The sequence below is a fragment of the Gymnogyps californianus genome, chromosome 3 (assembly GCF_018139145.2).
Source record: "Gymnogyps californianus isolate 813 chromosome 3, ASM1813914v2, whole genome shotgun sequence".
Classification (NCBI taxonomy): Eukaryota; Metazoa; Chordata; class Aves; order Accipitriformes; family Cathartidae; genus Gymnogyps; species Gymnogyps californianus.
The window spans coordinates 27,778,397-27,794,006 of NC_059473.1; the positions used below are offsets into that span (position 1 = coordinate 27,778,397).

Consider the following 15,610-nt stretch of genomic DNA (forward strand, 5'->3'; position numbering starts at 1 on the left):
ATAAATGGTCCTCAGCTGTAATTGTACAATAGTTCAGTAGCTCTGTCTTCTAAATAAATGTTTCCTAATACATAGTATTTGGCTTTTCAAAATGCCTAAAGCATATAATGCAGATTTTAGTGGCTGTTTACAAGTTGAATCCTAACACAATTTGTGACCAAGTATACTTAAGCCTTGTCTTTGGTATTTATGTAGTATTTTGTGTATAATTTCTGAGGTATGTAACATGTAATTCTGTTGATAGGCATACATTAAAGTGATACAGTAGAGTAATGCGTTGCAGGAATTGCTTATGCGTTTGTAATGTTCAAATGCTAGATATTTGAGTCAGTCTACTAGAAGCTGTTTAAAATGTTCAAATTTTATCTCAGGTAGACTCCTGATACCCTCCCTCTTTCACTGAATCTTCCTTCCCAAAACGCAGATATTTTCCCTTGCTCTCCTCCGAAAGTGAGAGACATGCATAGATTTGGAGATAGGGTTGCGTAGCCTACTGAGGGCATGTTAATGATAAGTCAGAGTGCAGCAGAAATGGATGTGGAGCACTAATTAATTATAGTCTCATTTAGTTAGAACAGGGATGTTGTCTATCCTTAGTCACTTTTTTTTTTTTTTATACCTTTGGAAAAGTGGCATGTCATTTTTAAAACATCATTAGAACATCTATTTTACATATCAATTTATGTGGTATTGGTAGCTTAGTGCACACAGTCTTGATCTAATTCTATGTAATTTGAAATCTTTCGGTTATATTAATCGTTGTGTAATCTTGGGATATCTTAATTTCTCTAGAGTAAAATTTATGTGTTCTCACTTGCTATGTAGCATTCTAAAAGTATAGAGATTTGAAAACAAACATTTGGTTTTAAGTAATCATCTAAAATAGTCCTTCAAGATTTAGATCATGGATATATTAAAAGTTTCTGCAAGGTGAGGTGGGTAGAAATATGTGGCACTCTAGCAGTGATTTTCCATGAGAATACATTTATCTATTACCATCTCTCTCTTCAGTGGCTAGTCATTGAAAAGTAAGTACTCTTACATGTGTTGTAAGAGCATGGACAAAGAAGCTAATGCACTGGTAGTGTAAATGCGAACTTGTTCGAGTGTCCACGTAGTAGTGTCCATGTCTAATGATAAAATTAGATCCTACGTGGCACTCGAACAAGTTCTAATTTTATCATTAGATCCTGTGGTGCCTGAGATTAAACTTGAACCTAAGCAGTTACACAGTGGTGCCACAGTACAGGCAAGACTGTCATGTTGCGTGGCAGAAAGTGGTTGGTAGCAGTCTCCTGAAGCAGAAGGGCTATGTAGTACCTGCTGGAGTCATATGCCAGAGGAGGTACCTTTTCTGAATTGGCCTGGATTTGCAAGGCATGGTAGCTGCAATTGCAGCCCTTGCATGATAGTTCTCTACAGGGCAGGTTCATTTGATTTTCCAGCAATTGGTAAGAACTGGCACTATTTGACGTTCAATGTGCAGCTCAAGCATTAAGCTATAAACATTAAATATTACTAAGACAGACAATTATTATAAATTAAATAGTGTAAAGGAGTTTACCTTTTTTTTTAACAGACAGGAGAAGCTCATTTGTTATCAAATTACCAGTCTAGCCTTTGAATAATCATTTTCATCAACTGTTGACTCATCAGCTTTCATAGGAGCTCATTTGTTGAGGTTCTGCTGTCTTTAAGAACCTGTGTGGATCCTAATCAACCTAAACTTTTTAAGTTAATTGATGTACTTGAATTACTTCACATCCCAGGGTAGCAGAATGGAAGAAGACTGAATATTTTATGTTCTCCAAATATAACTATTTTCCTAACGGTAAGAGGCAGCTGTTATGCTTGTTAATTCTTAGGTTTTCATTATCAACAGATTTCACAAATTTATAACTGTTACATCTCAAATATGGCACGAAAGGCCTTGGGAATCAGACTTGAACCGTTTGTAGAAAACAGGAACAACTGTTGTCCAACTTCAGATAATTGTGGAAACATGCCTTAAAGTTAATATGTTCATTTTAAGATACTTTATAATCCTAAGTTTTTCCTGCTGGTCTGATTTGAGTGGTCCATTTTTACCCTGAAGAAACTAAAGAAACTGAAAATTCCCTCTCCCTGTTTTTGTACTGCTGACACCTCTTTGCTAATTTGCTTCTACAGAAATGTCACACAGATGGTCGTTTTTACTTCTTTCAATTAGTGTTTAATAGAATTTGTTAAAGAGAGTACATTATTCTATGGCTGTTCACGGCTTCTCTGGCAGTTCAGAGCAACCTCTGGAAATTCACGTGCCTCTACAGTGTTTTGTCGTTTAAGTGCGTAGGTAAACAGAATACAGGATATTCATATTCAGTCTGTCTAACAGGTTTTCTGAGTTGTGAATCAAAGTGTAAAAGGATTATGGTTATCCAGTCCAAGCACCTTACTTACATTTCTTTAATTGTGGATGCCTTCCGAGTGAGTGAACATGCTGGTGTCACAATCATAGTTAAAACAGATTAAAGTATTTTCTAGAGAAATGGCAAACATAATCTGTGGCATGAATGTGTTAATAAATGTTCAGGAAGGAGAATAAATATGGAGGCGCTCAAATGTACTCGTTGACAGTGGCAGGTAGTTGGGGTGATGGTGTTTCATCTGGATGCCAGGAAGAATATGGACCTAGAGACTTGAGAAGCAGCTCATCTGTCACCTCCCACCAAACACATGTTCCTGTCACTGGCCTTTTCTTGGGCAGATTTCTCTTAAGGCATGATTTACCTGAGAAAGTAAAAGGATTTTAGTAAACCAAACTGTGTTGCTATTTATTGGAACATCAGCTTATGCATTTGTTACACTGCTACTTTTTAATTAAATGCAAATAGACAGGGATTTACACACTGTGGTACACTGCCTGAGAAAGAATTCACAGCTGACTCTGGACCTGAATCCCAGCTCCTGAAAGGCGGAGGTGGGAGCCAGAGTCAGTTCCTCTAAGTGTCCGCAAGCAAGCAGCGTGAAAAACTGGCTGTGAGCCCCTGCATGCAGGGAGAGGCAGCTTGATAAGGTATTCCTCTTTTGGTTTAGGAACTTAATTAAAGGTTCAGGAACCTATTCTTTTTGCTTTAGACATGCAAAAAGCCCCAAAGTGGAGTGAGTAAGGTTGGAAAGATAAGTTTCCATACCTGTGTTTTCTGGGATTTCCTAAAAATCGTCCTCATTTCTGGAAAGCAGAGAATATTAGCGTTAATGCATGCCTCTAGAAAATACCATGCACAAAATAGTAGCATGTTTCCAGGTTATGAAGAAAAATTGCATGAGTTTTGTAAGAGGAGTACTAATTTAAATTATAGAAAGAATTTATGGAGTTAAATAGATTATTCGGTAATAATTAAAAATGGCTGCTGTATGCTTAATTTTCTCCCCTAAACTTAGGCTAATACATTTTTATTTTACCAATGAACATGTGCACCCAAAATAATCATCATCATAATCAATTGCCCTGAGTTTGCACAGAGATTTTTGTGAAATATGCGTTGTCGGTATCACTCTTGTTGCTCGAGGTAGCATTTGTCCCTAGCATCCTTTTGTTTCTTGTTTAATGGTCGAGAGTATGTGGCAGTTTATGCAAAACTAGTGGTATTGTATGAGCAGCTGAGTTATGTGACTTGCAAAACCTGTGAACAAAGTACAGTAACCATTGTATTTTTTTAAGAGTAAAATTATTGTGAGACTCCAACACAGTCTTGTCAGGATGATTTATTTTGGTCCTGATGATGTTCTCCATCTGATACACTTTATAATAGAGATATTACCTTCTGTGTTTCCTGATGGAAATCTGGATTCTGTTTTGATCATTTTGTTTAACCGTATGGCTTAAACAGAATAAATTACATTTGGATTTGGATGTGTAATGTTGTTGTAATTCTGCATCCTTGTTAACTATAAAGAAAGGTTGTGTATTATTAATAGTAATATGTATTCATTTGCGTATGGATTTTAATGTAGGTATTTAATACATTAACATTTTAGTATTTGTGTATCGACTATACTTGATTTTAACATGTGTTTAATAAGATGTGGACATTGCAATTTCTTGGAACCGCTTTAATTTGTAACAAATGTTTTTCAGCTCCCTTGGAAGTCACTGACTAGCATCATTGAGTATTATTACATGTGGAAAACCACTGACAGATATGTGCAGCAGGTAATTTAATGACTATTTCAGCATGAACCAGTCTTCTAAGTTCTTAAAAAATCTGAACATGTTAAAGCATAAAAATCTGTTTGTGTTCTTAAAAAGAAATATGGTGGTAGGCCTATGGTAATATTTTAAGCTATAGAACAGTGTTTTTGTGCTGTTCACAGGGTGCATTGTCAAATCCTCTGATGCCTACTGTACATCACATAGTTGTGAAGAGCTTTTTAAGCCATTTGTATTGTATGCTGGTTTGTAGCAATGTGATTCCTGGTTCTTACTGCAGTATGAGATAAGAAAGAAATGGGCTGCAGAGCAAATGCTTTAGGCTGTGAAAGCTGTGCATGGGACTGAAGGAAAAGGAAAAATACCTTGTGTTGAAGTGGCTGCTGGTGTTATGAACCTTTTATTGGTACTCCACAATAAAACATTACTTTGGCATTACCAGGATTTAAAAACAAAATTGAGAACATTCTGCACACAGTGGATGTGTTCATCCTTCTGATTGAATGTTCAATTGTTTGGGTTGCTCTGGAGGAGAAACATGATAAGATTATATTATGTACTGACACTGGCGTATTTTCAGCAGGTTTAGGCAACATTTCAGTGTTGGTGCTTTTTGTATATTGCACTCTCTATATATTTACTCCTTGGTTTAGATGTATAAAATATTTTAAAATACTCCATTTTAATTTATGATTTAACATTTAAGTTTATAGCTCCTTTACTTGCTGCATAATTAGCGGCGATGTTATGTACAGCATGTTGAAAATAAATTTTATGCTGTAATGGTTACAGCTGTATTGTTAGATGGATCTTTGGAACTGTTCCAGATTTTGTTACAGTGTGTCAGAAGGATGATTGCTTCAGGTTGTTCTGGTTTATTTGAAAGCGTTTCTACATCATCTTGTTAGGGTATGGAAAGTTAAGGGAAAAGTCTTTTACCACGTAGTAGAGTCTTGAACTATTACTAGGACCTTTTAGTTCTATGGATAATACAAATAGAAAATGATACGCTGTGTATGTTTTTCTGGGTTTGTTGCCATTCATTTCACTTCTAACACTTTTTTTGCACTGTTAATCTTTATCCTAGAAAGGTATTGCCAGCAGAGATTTGCTGTGCTGTTTCTCAGCTCTTAAGGATTGGGCAACGGATGATCTTGAAGAATCACATAAAAAGATTTTACTGATACTGAAAGCCATGGAGTAAGGATAAATTGAAGTGCAAATTGACTTTTGTCAACACTCTTAGGTTGCTCAGGGACTGATCTTGTTTCCTGTGAAATTTTTCTGAAATACTTGCTCTGGAGTGGTTGGCGAAAGACTAAGGCTCCCTTTCTAAATTTCTCTAGGGCTTTATTATGATTCTGTTGCTACAACGATCAAGGTGTGTTGAGTTTGTGTATCCTTTTGCAGGATTAGGTTTTTAGCATCACATACAAGAAAAACACATAGGCCTTATGGTTATCTACAACTTGAATGCTCTTATAAATGTCTGTGTTTTACCTGTAACTAAGTAAACTTGCAACATCCGAACTCAGGACATGGCAATACACCACAGGATTGAATGCTTTAGACATGTTCTTTGAGGGTCATGCATATGATCATCAATAACAAAACCAGTGTAGGCCAAATACCTCGTTTTTATCCTGGTTAACATTTCTGTAATCCTTCCTAACAAGAGATCAGAACTTCATCCTGCCTGTGTTTAGTTTGTTCTGGAATGGTAAAAATAATACAGTTCAGTAAAAATGATATCTGTAGGTTTTTTTTCCGTACCAGAACAAGCTGTGATAATTGAATGCATTTCAGGGAGAAAATATGTTCAGTAAGAAAGTGGCAATTTCAGAGTCATTCTTCTCTAAATATCATGCTTGAGGGGTAGGGCAGCTTGGGGGAACGGGAAGACAAAAAGGTTGATGTACATACTTGAATCTTGTTCATAAAATAACAGCCTCCGAATTCTACATCAGTGTGATTTAATATGAAAATCTGCTCTTTTAATTAAATTTGCTCTTTATTTCTTTGTGTGAATTGGCTGCATTGTGTCAGGCATAAGAAAGGTTTCCTTGTCATAGTTGGTACTAAATGTTATTCTTGCTTGGTAGCTAAAGGTGGTGATTTAATGGCAGTGGAGATACTGCTGCCACCTTGCCTTCAGAGCATGTTCCCTTCAAGTCAAGGTGAAGGGAAATAGATATGTTAAAGTTCTCACTCTGTGCTGAACCTGTCTAGCAAAACTAATTCAGGCCTTGGGTAATCGTTCTTGGTGATGTGGCACTTTTCATGACCACTACATTACATAGTGTTTGAGGAAGGCCAGGTAGCTGATTCCATGGCTGAAATGTGTTCTCATTATTTGTGGTGTTCTCCTTAAAAATCTGATTCCATGCAAAAAGACTTTTACTGAGACTTTGCAACAGAAAAAGGGAGAGCATATGTAAGGATAACTAAATCACTGTACTACAATAATATATTACATTTCCCTTTCATTTATTTATTTCCACTGTTGAAAACAGTACTAATGTAGGGAAATGGTAATTTCTTGGGATATTTGTCAGTTGATATTCATAACAAAAGTTCTTAAAAAGAAGTAACATTCAATTTCAATGATAGTTGATTAAAAGTAGTAGAGCCCAGGTGAAAAGCTGGGTTAGCGTAGCTTGACCTCCCCTACAATGCAGTCTGTAAGACTTGTTTGAAATAATTACTGTTTAAGATCAGATGTAAATTTTATTTTCAGGAAAAGCATCAACTCTTTGTTACATTTCTCCAGTGATTTATTACCCTTACCGTTAGAAACCGGTGGTTTGCTTCTTGTCTAAATGTTTCCAATTTCAACTTCCAGCCTTTACAGTTTACCAGTTTTCATCCTATAAATTTCAACAGGCAGAGGTTTCATCTCAGAAATTGCAACTATTTGTTGATAGTTTTGTTTCTGCATCCTTTCTTCTCTCTCAGTACTTAAAAGTTGATAGGTCAGTGTGAATTCAAGCTGTGACATTTTCTGTTGCGTTTAGAGAGCAATATTAACCATCGTTTTAGTGCATAAAAATATACCTCATACTGAAATGGCATTGTGTGATTATTTTGTAGAAGGCAGTATATCATTCACTTTGGTAAATAAAGGAGGAAAGCAATTGCTAAAATTGCATTCCTTACCACCCCCATGCCAGTACTAAAAGTATGCTAAAATTTAATTAATGTGTATAGTCACTTCTCACTGACACTGCCATCAGAGCTTAATACAGATTCCTACAAATGCCTTTACATTTTGGCAGTGCTTCACAGCTACTTTCCTCGTTTCTTTCCCTTTATTGTGTTTTTCTCTTTTGCTCTGATGATCTTGCTAGGTGTGCAGCGAGATTTATTTGTTCTTTTTGTAGAATGGGACCAGTTTGTTATGAACCTCTGTGGACTGCATGTTACCTGCTGACCTGCAGTCTCGCATGCTTCTTCAGTTTGAAAACAAATTCTATATTGTTGGGTCTAATATGAAAAGGAAAAAGAGACAGTTGTGGAAAGCCTGTGGCCTGAAGCTGTTAAGCGGAAAGAGTTCACTGTTGAGAGCTCTTCTGCTGTGGCTGTGAAATGTTCTCAGATTAAAAACTGTCCGTTTATGAGACCTGGAGCGTGCTGGTGCTGCTGTTCTTCTTGCTCTTGTAAAAACTGACTTAAGCAGGCAGAGCACACCATGTTTGCATTTTTGCTGTGGGCCTGTTCAAGGTAGTGCAGTGTTGCCAAGCCTGGTGCTGGGGAAAGACTGCAACTGCACCAGATGTATCAATGGAAGTCACTTCTGTAGCTCCAAACATAACTAGGCATCTGTGAACAGCAAAAACCTGTTTTAAAAAAAAAAAAAACAACCTATCTTGGAAATAAATGGAAAAGGGCTCTCCTGTTGCATGGGAATTAATTTGTGGTGGCAGGGACTGCTTAGGAGTCTGTTAGTCATAGATTGCTCCTCAAAGATGCAGTTTTTATAAATTATAGTTATGGTGATGGACAGCACAGAGGCAACTTTCTGAAATGGGAAAGAGCAGTGGTTTACATGAGGAGGCTTACTTGGGCTACTCAACCAGTAAAGCTGATTAACCCTGTAACTCGCCTCATGGTTCAGGCAAGCGATTCTCAGAGCAGAGTCTTTTGATGATATTTTTCTCAAGGTGGGAAATATCTTCCTGGGTTGTGAGCCTTGCAAAGATTGGATATCAGAAAATAGGAGTATAGCAGAGAAGAGAATTGGCTGTTGTAGGAGAAATGGACGACTGGGTTTTAAACACCTGATAAAGAAAGGGGAAAAAGGGGGAATCTTGAGAGGCAAGGAGGTAGTGTTGGTTTATTATTGCTGGATATCAGTCATCTCGTCCCCGTCCCCCCCCCTTTTTTTTTCCTCCTCTGTGATAAAATTGACCTTGTTTTTTCAACTCCTTTCCCCCCCGCCAAGTGAACAGAAGTAATGTCTTGAGTACAAGAAGAGCAGGGAAATAATATTTTTTCCTTCATCTTTGACATACAGACAAACGTTTCAGATAACCAGTGGACATCTGACATCTGTATTTCTTGTGCCATTGCTGAAAAAAATGTCTTAGTTACTTGTATAATATATGGCAATAATTAAAACTTCTCAACATCTTAGAAGTTAGTATTACTACCTTGAGTGCAATGCGTTTTGAGTTTGTTGCAAGTATGAAGAAAGTAGTAATTTAGTAAATTCACAGACTATATTGATAGTAGTGTAGCTGTCCTGCTACTGCCGTGTTCCTGAGCTACGGTTTTAACGATACTTAAGGGAAGTAGATGTTTAGTTATTTCTAACAGTCAGTGGACTTTACTATTCCCCATCCTTATACCACTTATAAAATACTAGCCTTAGGCTTGACAGTGCACAAGAAGTATTGAGTTACATGACTGATGAGGAACTCATCGCATGCAATTTCATTCATTTATTTTCTACTTATTCTGCAATGAGGGTTAGCCACAATGTTGTACATGTTTATGTAGAAGTAATTTATGTAAATTTTAATTGTCTTTTTTACAGTTTTGTTGTCATATGTGAGTTTTACTGGGGAGGACAGTATACTATAATTTCAAACTACTAATAAAAATAGATAACTCATTTTTCATGGTTTTAATCTTGTAGATTTCTACACTTGTTTTGGAGACTCTTGTGGAATCACAAAATAGAAATAATTTAAAGATGGATTGTGTGCAGTTTTATGAAATCTCGTTCTTGAATATAATAAAATGTTTTAATGTGTTAATTTTTCAACTAGAAACGTCTGAAAGCGGCTGAAGCAGAAAGTAAATTGAAACAAGTATACATCCCCACCTAGTGAGTATAACAATAAAGTCATTTTTTTGAATAATGTACACGTGAAATTGAAACAGTAATATGCAGTTACATGCAGGAACATGCATGCTATTTTCTTAGTCATCTTTTTAATAGTTACTTTCTAAATATTTGTTATATACAAAGAGAATATACAGAGATATAATCAGAAAGTGCCACAAACTCTTGTCATAAGTGAAACCTTCGTAGTTAACTGAGCCTATCGTCTTTGACCTGCAAACTGCCTGTTCTGGAATGGTGAGAAGTTTTACAAAAGGTGATCAAGTGCTACGTGGACGGCTCACGTGCAAGAGCAGCCTTATCATTTAAAAAGCAGTTTTTCCAGAATAATCGCTTCCAAATCCCTGTGGCACACCACTTCATATTTGTGTAAATGCAATATTTCAAAATAGACGCAGTTGTTAATGTAGTTAAATAAAATCAGATACTTTCCCATTATGGTTTTATCTTGCTGATACAGTCTGTTCTTCAGCTAGAGACAAGAGATGTTCTGACTGTAAATTAAAGGTAGCACACAGCCCAAAATCTTTTATCTTTGAACGAGTCTTATTAATGAAATCTGTTTTCTTCGGAGGAGTTTTTTATCTGGTTGTTTTTGTTTTTTTTTTTTTAGATTTAAACCCAATGCTGTATCTGCTTTTGTTAACATGTAGTTTACAGAAACAAGATATAATCTGTCTCTTTCATATTCATAATTCCCTCAAGATTGTGAGAAGAGAAAGGGTTACAGATGACATTCTTTTAAGCTTTCTCTGGGTATATTCAGTTTACATATATGTGAATTTCCCATTGTTATGAGTGTTTGTATAACGGAAGACTAGAATACCAAATGAAATACTTTGAAAATCCACTGTTGTCTTTTTGATGAGTTGTATAAATTGCATACAACAGAGCTTCATTTCCATATTTCATACAGACTTTTCTCTCTTAAACAGATTAATGATACAAACAGCAGACTGTTAAATTCATTCTTTTAATCTCGTCTCTGAAGACGTGTTGTGAGTTTTGAAGCTCAAGTCTCTAAAAAATGATGCCTTTTAAAAAAAGCTGAAAACTCTAGCGTGAGCATCTAGCTGAAAACTCTAGGCTGAGCCTAACTCTCTCAGGGAAGTGGCTGCTTTAGGAAAACTGTAAGATGCTCAGTCTTTACGTAATGCTTTTTCAGTTTAATTTCCTTGGTCCATGTGGACAATTCAGGACTTGCCAATATGTTCACAGTAGGGACTAGTTGTATTGGATGACGAAATCTGTTTAGAAAAGTAGGATTTTTGTGGTTTTTTTTATCTTTTCTTGCTGTCTGTCTTTTGCCTCTGTGTCAAGACAAAATCCATAGTGAATGGTAAGAGGGTGGTAGGACTTCTCGCGTCTTTGATAACTGTGCAATCTGGGGCACTCGTGGGCAAATGGATTGCTTAATGCTCTGTTTCAAGACTGATTTATTGTATTTGAAATCTGAGTAAATTGATTCTCAGAGCTGAATACCTTTTTGAACTTGATCATAAGGTATTTCCTGTAAAAGCAAGGTTCTGTCCTCAATACCAGAGTGTCCCTTTCAATTCATGGCTTCTCTGGAAGGTAGCTAAGCAACAGAACATAACGTGGGAGACTTAATCGTCTCTTGATCCCTTCTTTTGTACCTTGAGCCCAAAGTACTTGATAAAGAGTATCTGGAAATTGTAAAAGTGTCTGTCACTGGATGTAGTGCAAAAGGAGAAGGCAGGAGATAAACTTGCTGGCATTTGGAGTAGAGACTTGATAGAGAAAAGGTTTCTTCAATTAGTTATTTTAACTAATCTTGAATATATTCTATGCTACTTAAAGTAACGAATAATCATCTTAGGAATCAATGTATCCAGCCTTGCATTGTATTGAGAGTATAGCTTGTCAAAGGGGTAATTAACACCCACAAATTTGGAGCTTTGGAAATACTGTACTTAACCTAGTGAGGAGTATACTAATTCTCTCTGAATTAACTGACCTGTAAAGTCCTACTTCACTGAAGTATTAGTAGGTAAAATAATCACTATAATAATATAACAAAAAAAAAAAAAAAATCCAGAAATGGTTCTTCAGCCTTCTCAGAGAGAAAGTAGTTTAGGACAGAACCCAGACAGAACAGCCTGATCTTATACGGGCGATCTTTGCCAGTGTCATAGGACATACACATTTATTGCAGTTGGTGGGAAGGTATGTACTTCTGCTTGAGATAGGAGGCAGCAGACCCTCTTCTAGGGTGGACAGCCTTGTAGTGTTATAGGCAGTGTTACTTCTCGTTACACTTCACCCAAAGTCCAGCCTCATCTTGTGAAGGCTTATCTGTTGACTGGAACCCCCTTCTTAAATTCTGTGCCATGTCAGACTTTTGTTAATGCTTGACCCTGAGACTTGGTCTTTTACTAGCTTTCCAAGTAGCTTAGACCATGTCAGAGCATTTTACAAAGATCTGTAAATTTGAGTATCAAAGCAGCTCTTTACATAGCAAGTCTCTTACAGTGCTGAAAATACTAGAGGAGTATAAAAATGAGTCTTGTTGTTTAGAGCAGATTTTACAGATGTTGTCACCACACATCAGAATTCCAGAATTAGATTGTTTGTTTTCATGTTGACTAACTGGTTAGTAAAATCACTTTTTTTTTTTTTTTTTTTAAAAGCAATAAGCCAAATCCCAATCAAATATCCAGCAACAATGGGAAACCTGCTGCAGTCAATGGAGCAATGGGAGCCTCTTATCAGGCACAGGCCTCACTAATAGGTCGGGCTTGTGAAAGCTGCTATAGTAAGTAAATTGGATTTTTTTAATAATTCAGGAGTTTGGGCTAATCTTAATATGCACTGTTTTTTAAAAACAAATGTATGTACTTTTGTTTGCATGCTGTAGAGGATAATTTTCAATGATTTGTGTGGCAGAAATAAGTTAGAGCTGCCTTCAGTATATTGATTAAATGTCAATATTCAAATCCATTTTATGATTTTTTTTTTAACAATTCAGAAAGTACAGAAAGATAAAGTAGTATAATATGATGGCACTGATATGTTATTCCTTTACCTTCAGAATACTAGATTCAAATTTATTTTTGGTTCTCCTATAAGGCTGCAGGGTTTTTGAGTTGTTTTTGGGGGGTTGTTTTGTCGTGTCATCTTGTCATCCCCCCCTCATCCCCGCCCCCTATTGTTGGGGGGTGGGGGGGAGAGCATGTTGGTTTTTTTCTAGTATTTTGTGTGTTTCTGATGATCCTTTTTGGACTTCTTGAAATAGCAGCCTTCAACATAGGTTATATGAGAGTAGATATAATAAAATCCAGAAATTGAAAGAATTGAAAAGGCCTATCATACGAGAGTTCTTCACTTATCATTGCTATGGCTGCCTGTCTCTTAAACACAAATTAAAATAAAACCATATTTTGTATATAGAAAGTTCCAGTTATATACTTTGTTGTTTTTCAAATCACATTTTTTAAAGAATAGTTTTCTTCCGAAAGATTATAAAAAGAAAAAAAAAAAAGGTTAAATTAGTGTTTCCTGCTGAGTCCCCACACGCACAAGATAAAGGTACATATGTATCTTCAAGATCAATAGGAGATGTGCTTGTCCTTCTTTTATATGGATCTTGATTTGTAAGTACTCACTTTGCATGACTTGAGCAAAAAACCCCAGATCTTAAGTAATTCTAATAAGTAACAAGCAACCTAAGAAGCCTGTCGTCCAGGGTCAGATTAGAAATAGTGGAGGACTTATAAGGCTTTTTTTTTTTTTTGGGGGGTAGTCTCCTGGAAGAAAATCTCTTCTTGGCAATACGAAGTCCCTCGTTTGAAATTAAATAGGGAAGCATTTTCAAAATTTCCTTTTGGAGTTGAATTCTGGGGTGCTTTTGTAAAAAATAACTAAAAATTCAAGTTCTTATTTTCTCCATGTCAAATGTATTAAATATTTATCCATATAATGCTCTTATAATGCCATATATTATGGCCATTTAAAGCCATCTATTACAGCATTTGGATTTATTATATTGAATGTAGCATGCACCAGTTTACCTGTGCTGTTTTCTCCTCCTTAGCTCCACAGTCTCACCAATGGTATTCTTGGGGTCCTCCTAATATGCAATGTAGATTGTGTGCATCTTGCTGGATTTATTGGAAGAAATATGGTGGCCTGAAAATGCCCACACAGACAGATGAAGATAAACTGTCTTCCAGCCAACCTACAGAGGTAGAATTGTGTAGATAAACTTTCCTAAAATGAAATGTGGTGCTTTCACAAGACTGCTGTGATTTGAATATTTAATGGAATGATTTTTTTATGTACGTATTCAACTTCGGTATTACAAAACTCAATTTATTAATCCTTTTCCAGTCTTAAGTAGAACTGAACAGCGTGCAGGTCCTGCCATGTCTTTATTTGACTAAGTCTTAGATAAACAAACAGCCACTTCATGCATTTTTGGTGGACAAATGTCATCTTGTCAATCAAATGGTGTGTTATCTATAAAATGTTAATATGCCATTCTAGATGGGATATTGTATAGTCATTATATATCCACTCACAATAGAGTTCTCTGTGTTTTACAGCTTCATACATAAGCCCTAGTTTTTTGTATAGTGCTTATACGTATTATTTGATTAGTCTTGTGAACTGATCCAAATTGTGGGTTTTTTTTAATGCTGTAATTCAGATGTATGTGTTACGATTTTTTGTTTGTTTTTGTAGGAATCCCATGTTAGAACTCACATGTCCCGGCAGGCCACACAGGGAACTCCAGTTCGTAACACTGGAAGTCCAAAGTCAGCAGTGAAAACGCGTCAAGCTTTCTTTCTTCACACAACGTGTTGGACAAAACTGGCCCGTCAGGTCTGCAAAAACACCCTCCGGCTGCGGCAGGCAGCGAGACGTCCCTTTGTCCCTATTAACTGTGCTGCCATTAAGGCAGAATGTAAGATGTTTTTTTAATTCTTAGTTCTGTGTGCTGTGCTTCCCACCCATTTTTGTCTTTTAATTTTATTTTCTTTTTCAATAAACATTTCTTGTCTGTACACTTTTGCTTTTCATTTTTTTCATTTGTCCAGCATATCACCAACACATTGGATAAAGTCTGGCTGCCTTGAACAGTTTTCAGGCTGGGGAAACATTTCAAATGAATTAAAAAGGGGATAACTATTACCTCATTCACTTACAAAAAATTGTCATTAAGAAAAATTCAGGCACAGGGAGGGGAAATCAATGCCATGACATAGAAAACATGCTTCCTACTAGGCAGTGTGAAAGAAGTTGGCTTTTATATTGTTCATTTATTCTTTCACTGAGCGGAAAGTATAGATCTGTACATGTTTTACTTTTTCTCAGTGGGGTTGGTCAAGGAATAAGGAGCTGAGGATGCATAAGAATTTAAATCTGGCCTGTAATACAGCCCTTTGTTACTGTGGTGATCAGATGGTGGTGATAGCCATGTTTATTATTACATCATAGTTGCATCGCTTTTTTGTGTCTGTTCCAGTTTTAAATTTTAGTTTTAAATAAAATTTTATATTATGCTTGTTCTTTTTGTAGCCAAAATACAAAGAACTGATAAATTCCCTAGTAGTATGACAAAAGGTTATGAGTTGTTGTAGATAGCAACAGTAAGTTTCTTTATGTGCATATGTGTGTAAGTTCTGCTGCAAAGTCACTGAATGTTTCAGCAGGTTTTGTGTCTGCGCTGAGCGCGTTGTTTTGCTGCTCACGCTGTTTGGTTGTGTTTCCCAGTCTTCCGTAGATGCAGTTCTTGGAGCAGATCCTTGGTGTTCCAAGATGAGCCGTGGTGGCTCATCATACTGTCAATTGTATTAGAATTGAAGAGACCTTTTTAGAATATTAGATGTTGGTTTTATAACCATGTTTACTAGATTAACGCTAAATGTTTTCCCAGCATATTTAACTGGGATGCCGATGATGTCAGTGTTGATTATAAGAAATTTACTCCATGGAGGCTTAAAATCTGGTTTTGAGTAATTATTTTCCCCTTATGTACTTTAACACTAGCCATTCTTCACATGCAGACTCTTCACCTACGTCTGCAGTCATCCAGAACTTGGTGAATA

At 36.4% G+C, this 15,610-nt stretch overlaps 1 protein-coding gene across 2 annotated transcripts in view; it reads left to right on the forward strand.

Annotated features, from left to right (window-relative positions):
* MTA3 (metastasis associated 1 family member 3) overlaps positions 1-15,610 on the forward strand; it is a 142,967-nt gene that overhangs the window by 74,399 nt on the left and 52,958 nt on the right. Inside the window, exons 10-14 of one of the 2 annotated variants that reach the window (XM_050893420.1) lie at positions 4,121-4,195; positions 9,463-9,521; positions 12,191-12,315; positions 13,594-13,745; positions 14,244-14,466. In XM_050893420.1, coding sequence (XP_050749377.1) covers positions 4,121-4,195; positions 9,463-9,521; positions 12,191-12,315; positions 13,594-13,745; positions 14,244-14,466 — 634 coding nt within the window. Of the gene's footprint in view, positions 1-4,120; positions 4,196-9,462; positions 9,522-12,190; positions 12,316-13,593; positions 13,746-14,243; positions 14,567-15,610 lie in introns of those variants that run through there. The other variant, XM_050893421.1, reaches the window with a different exon arrangement.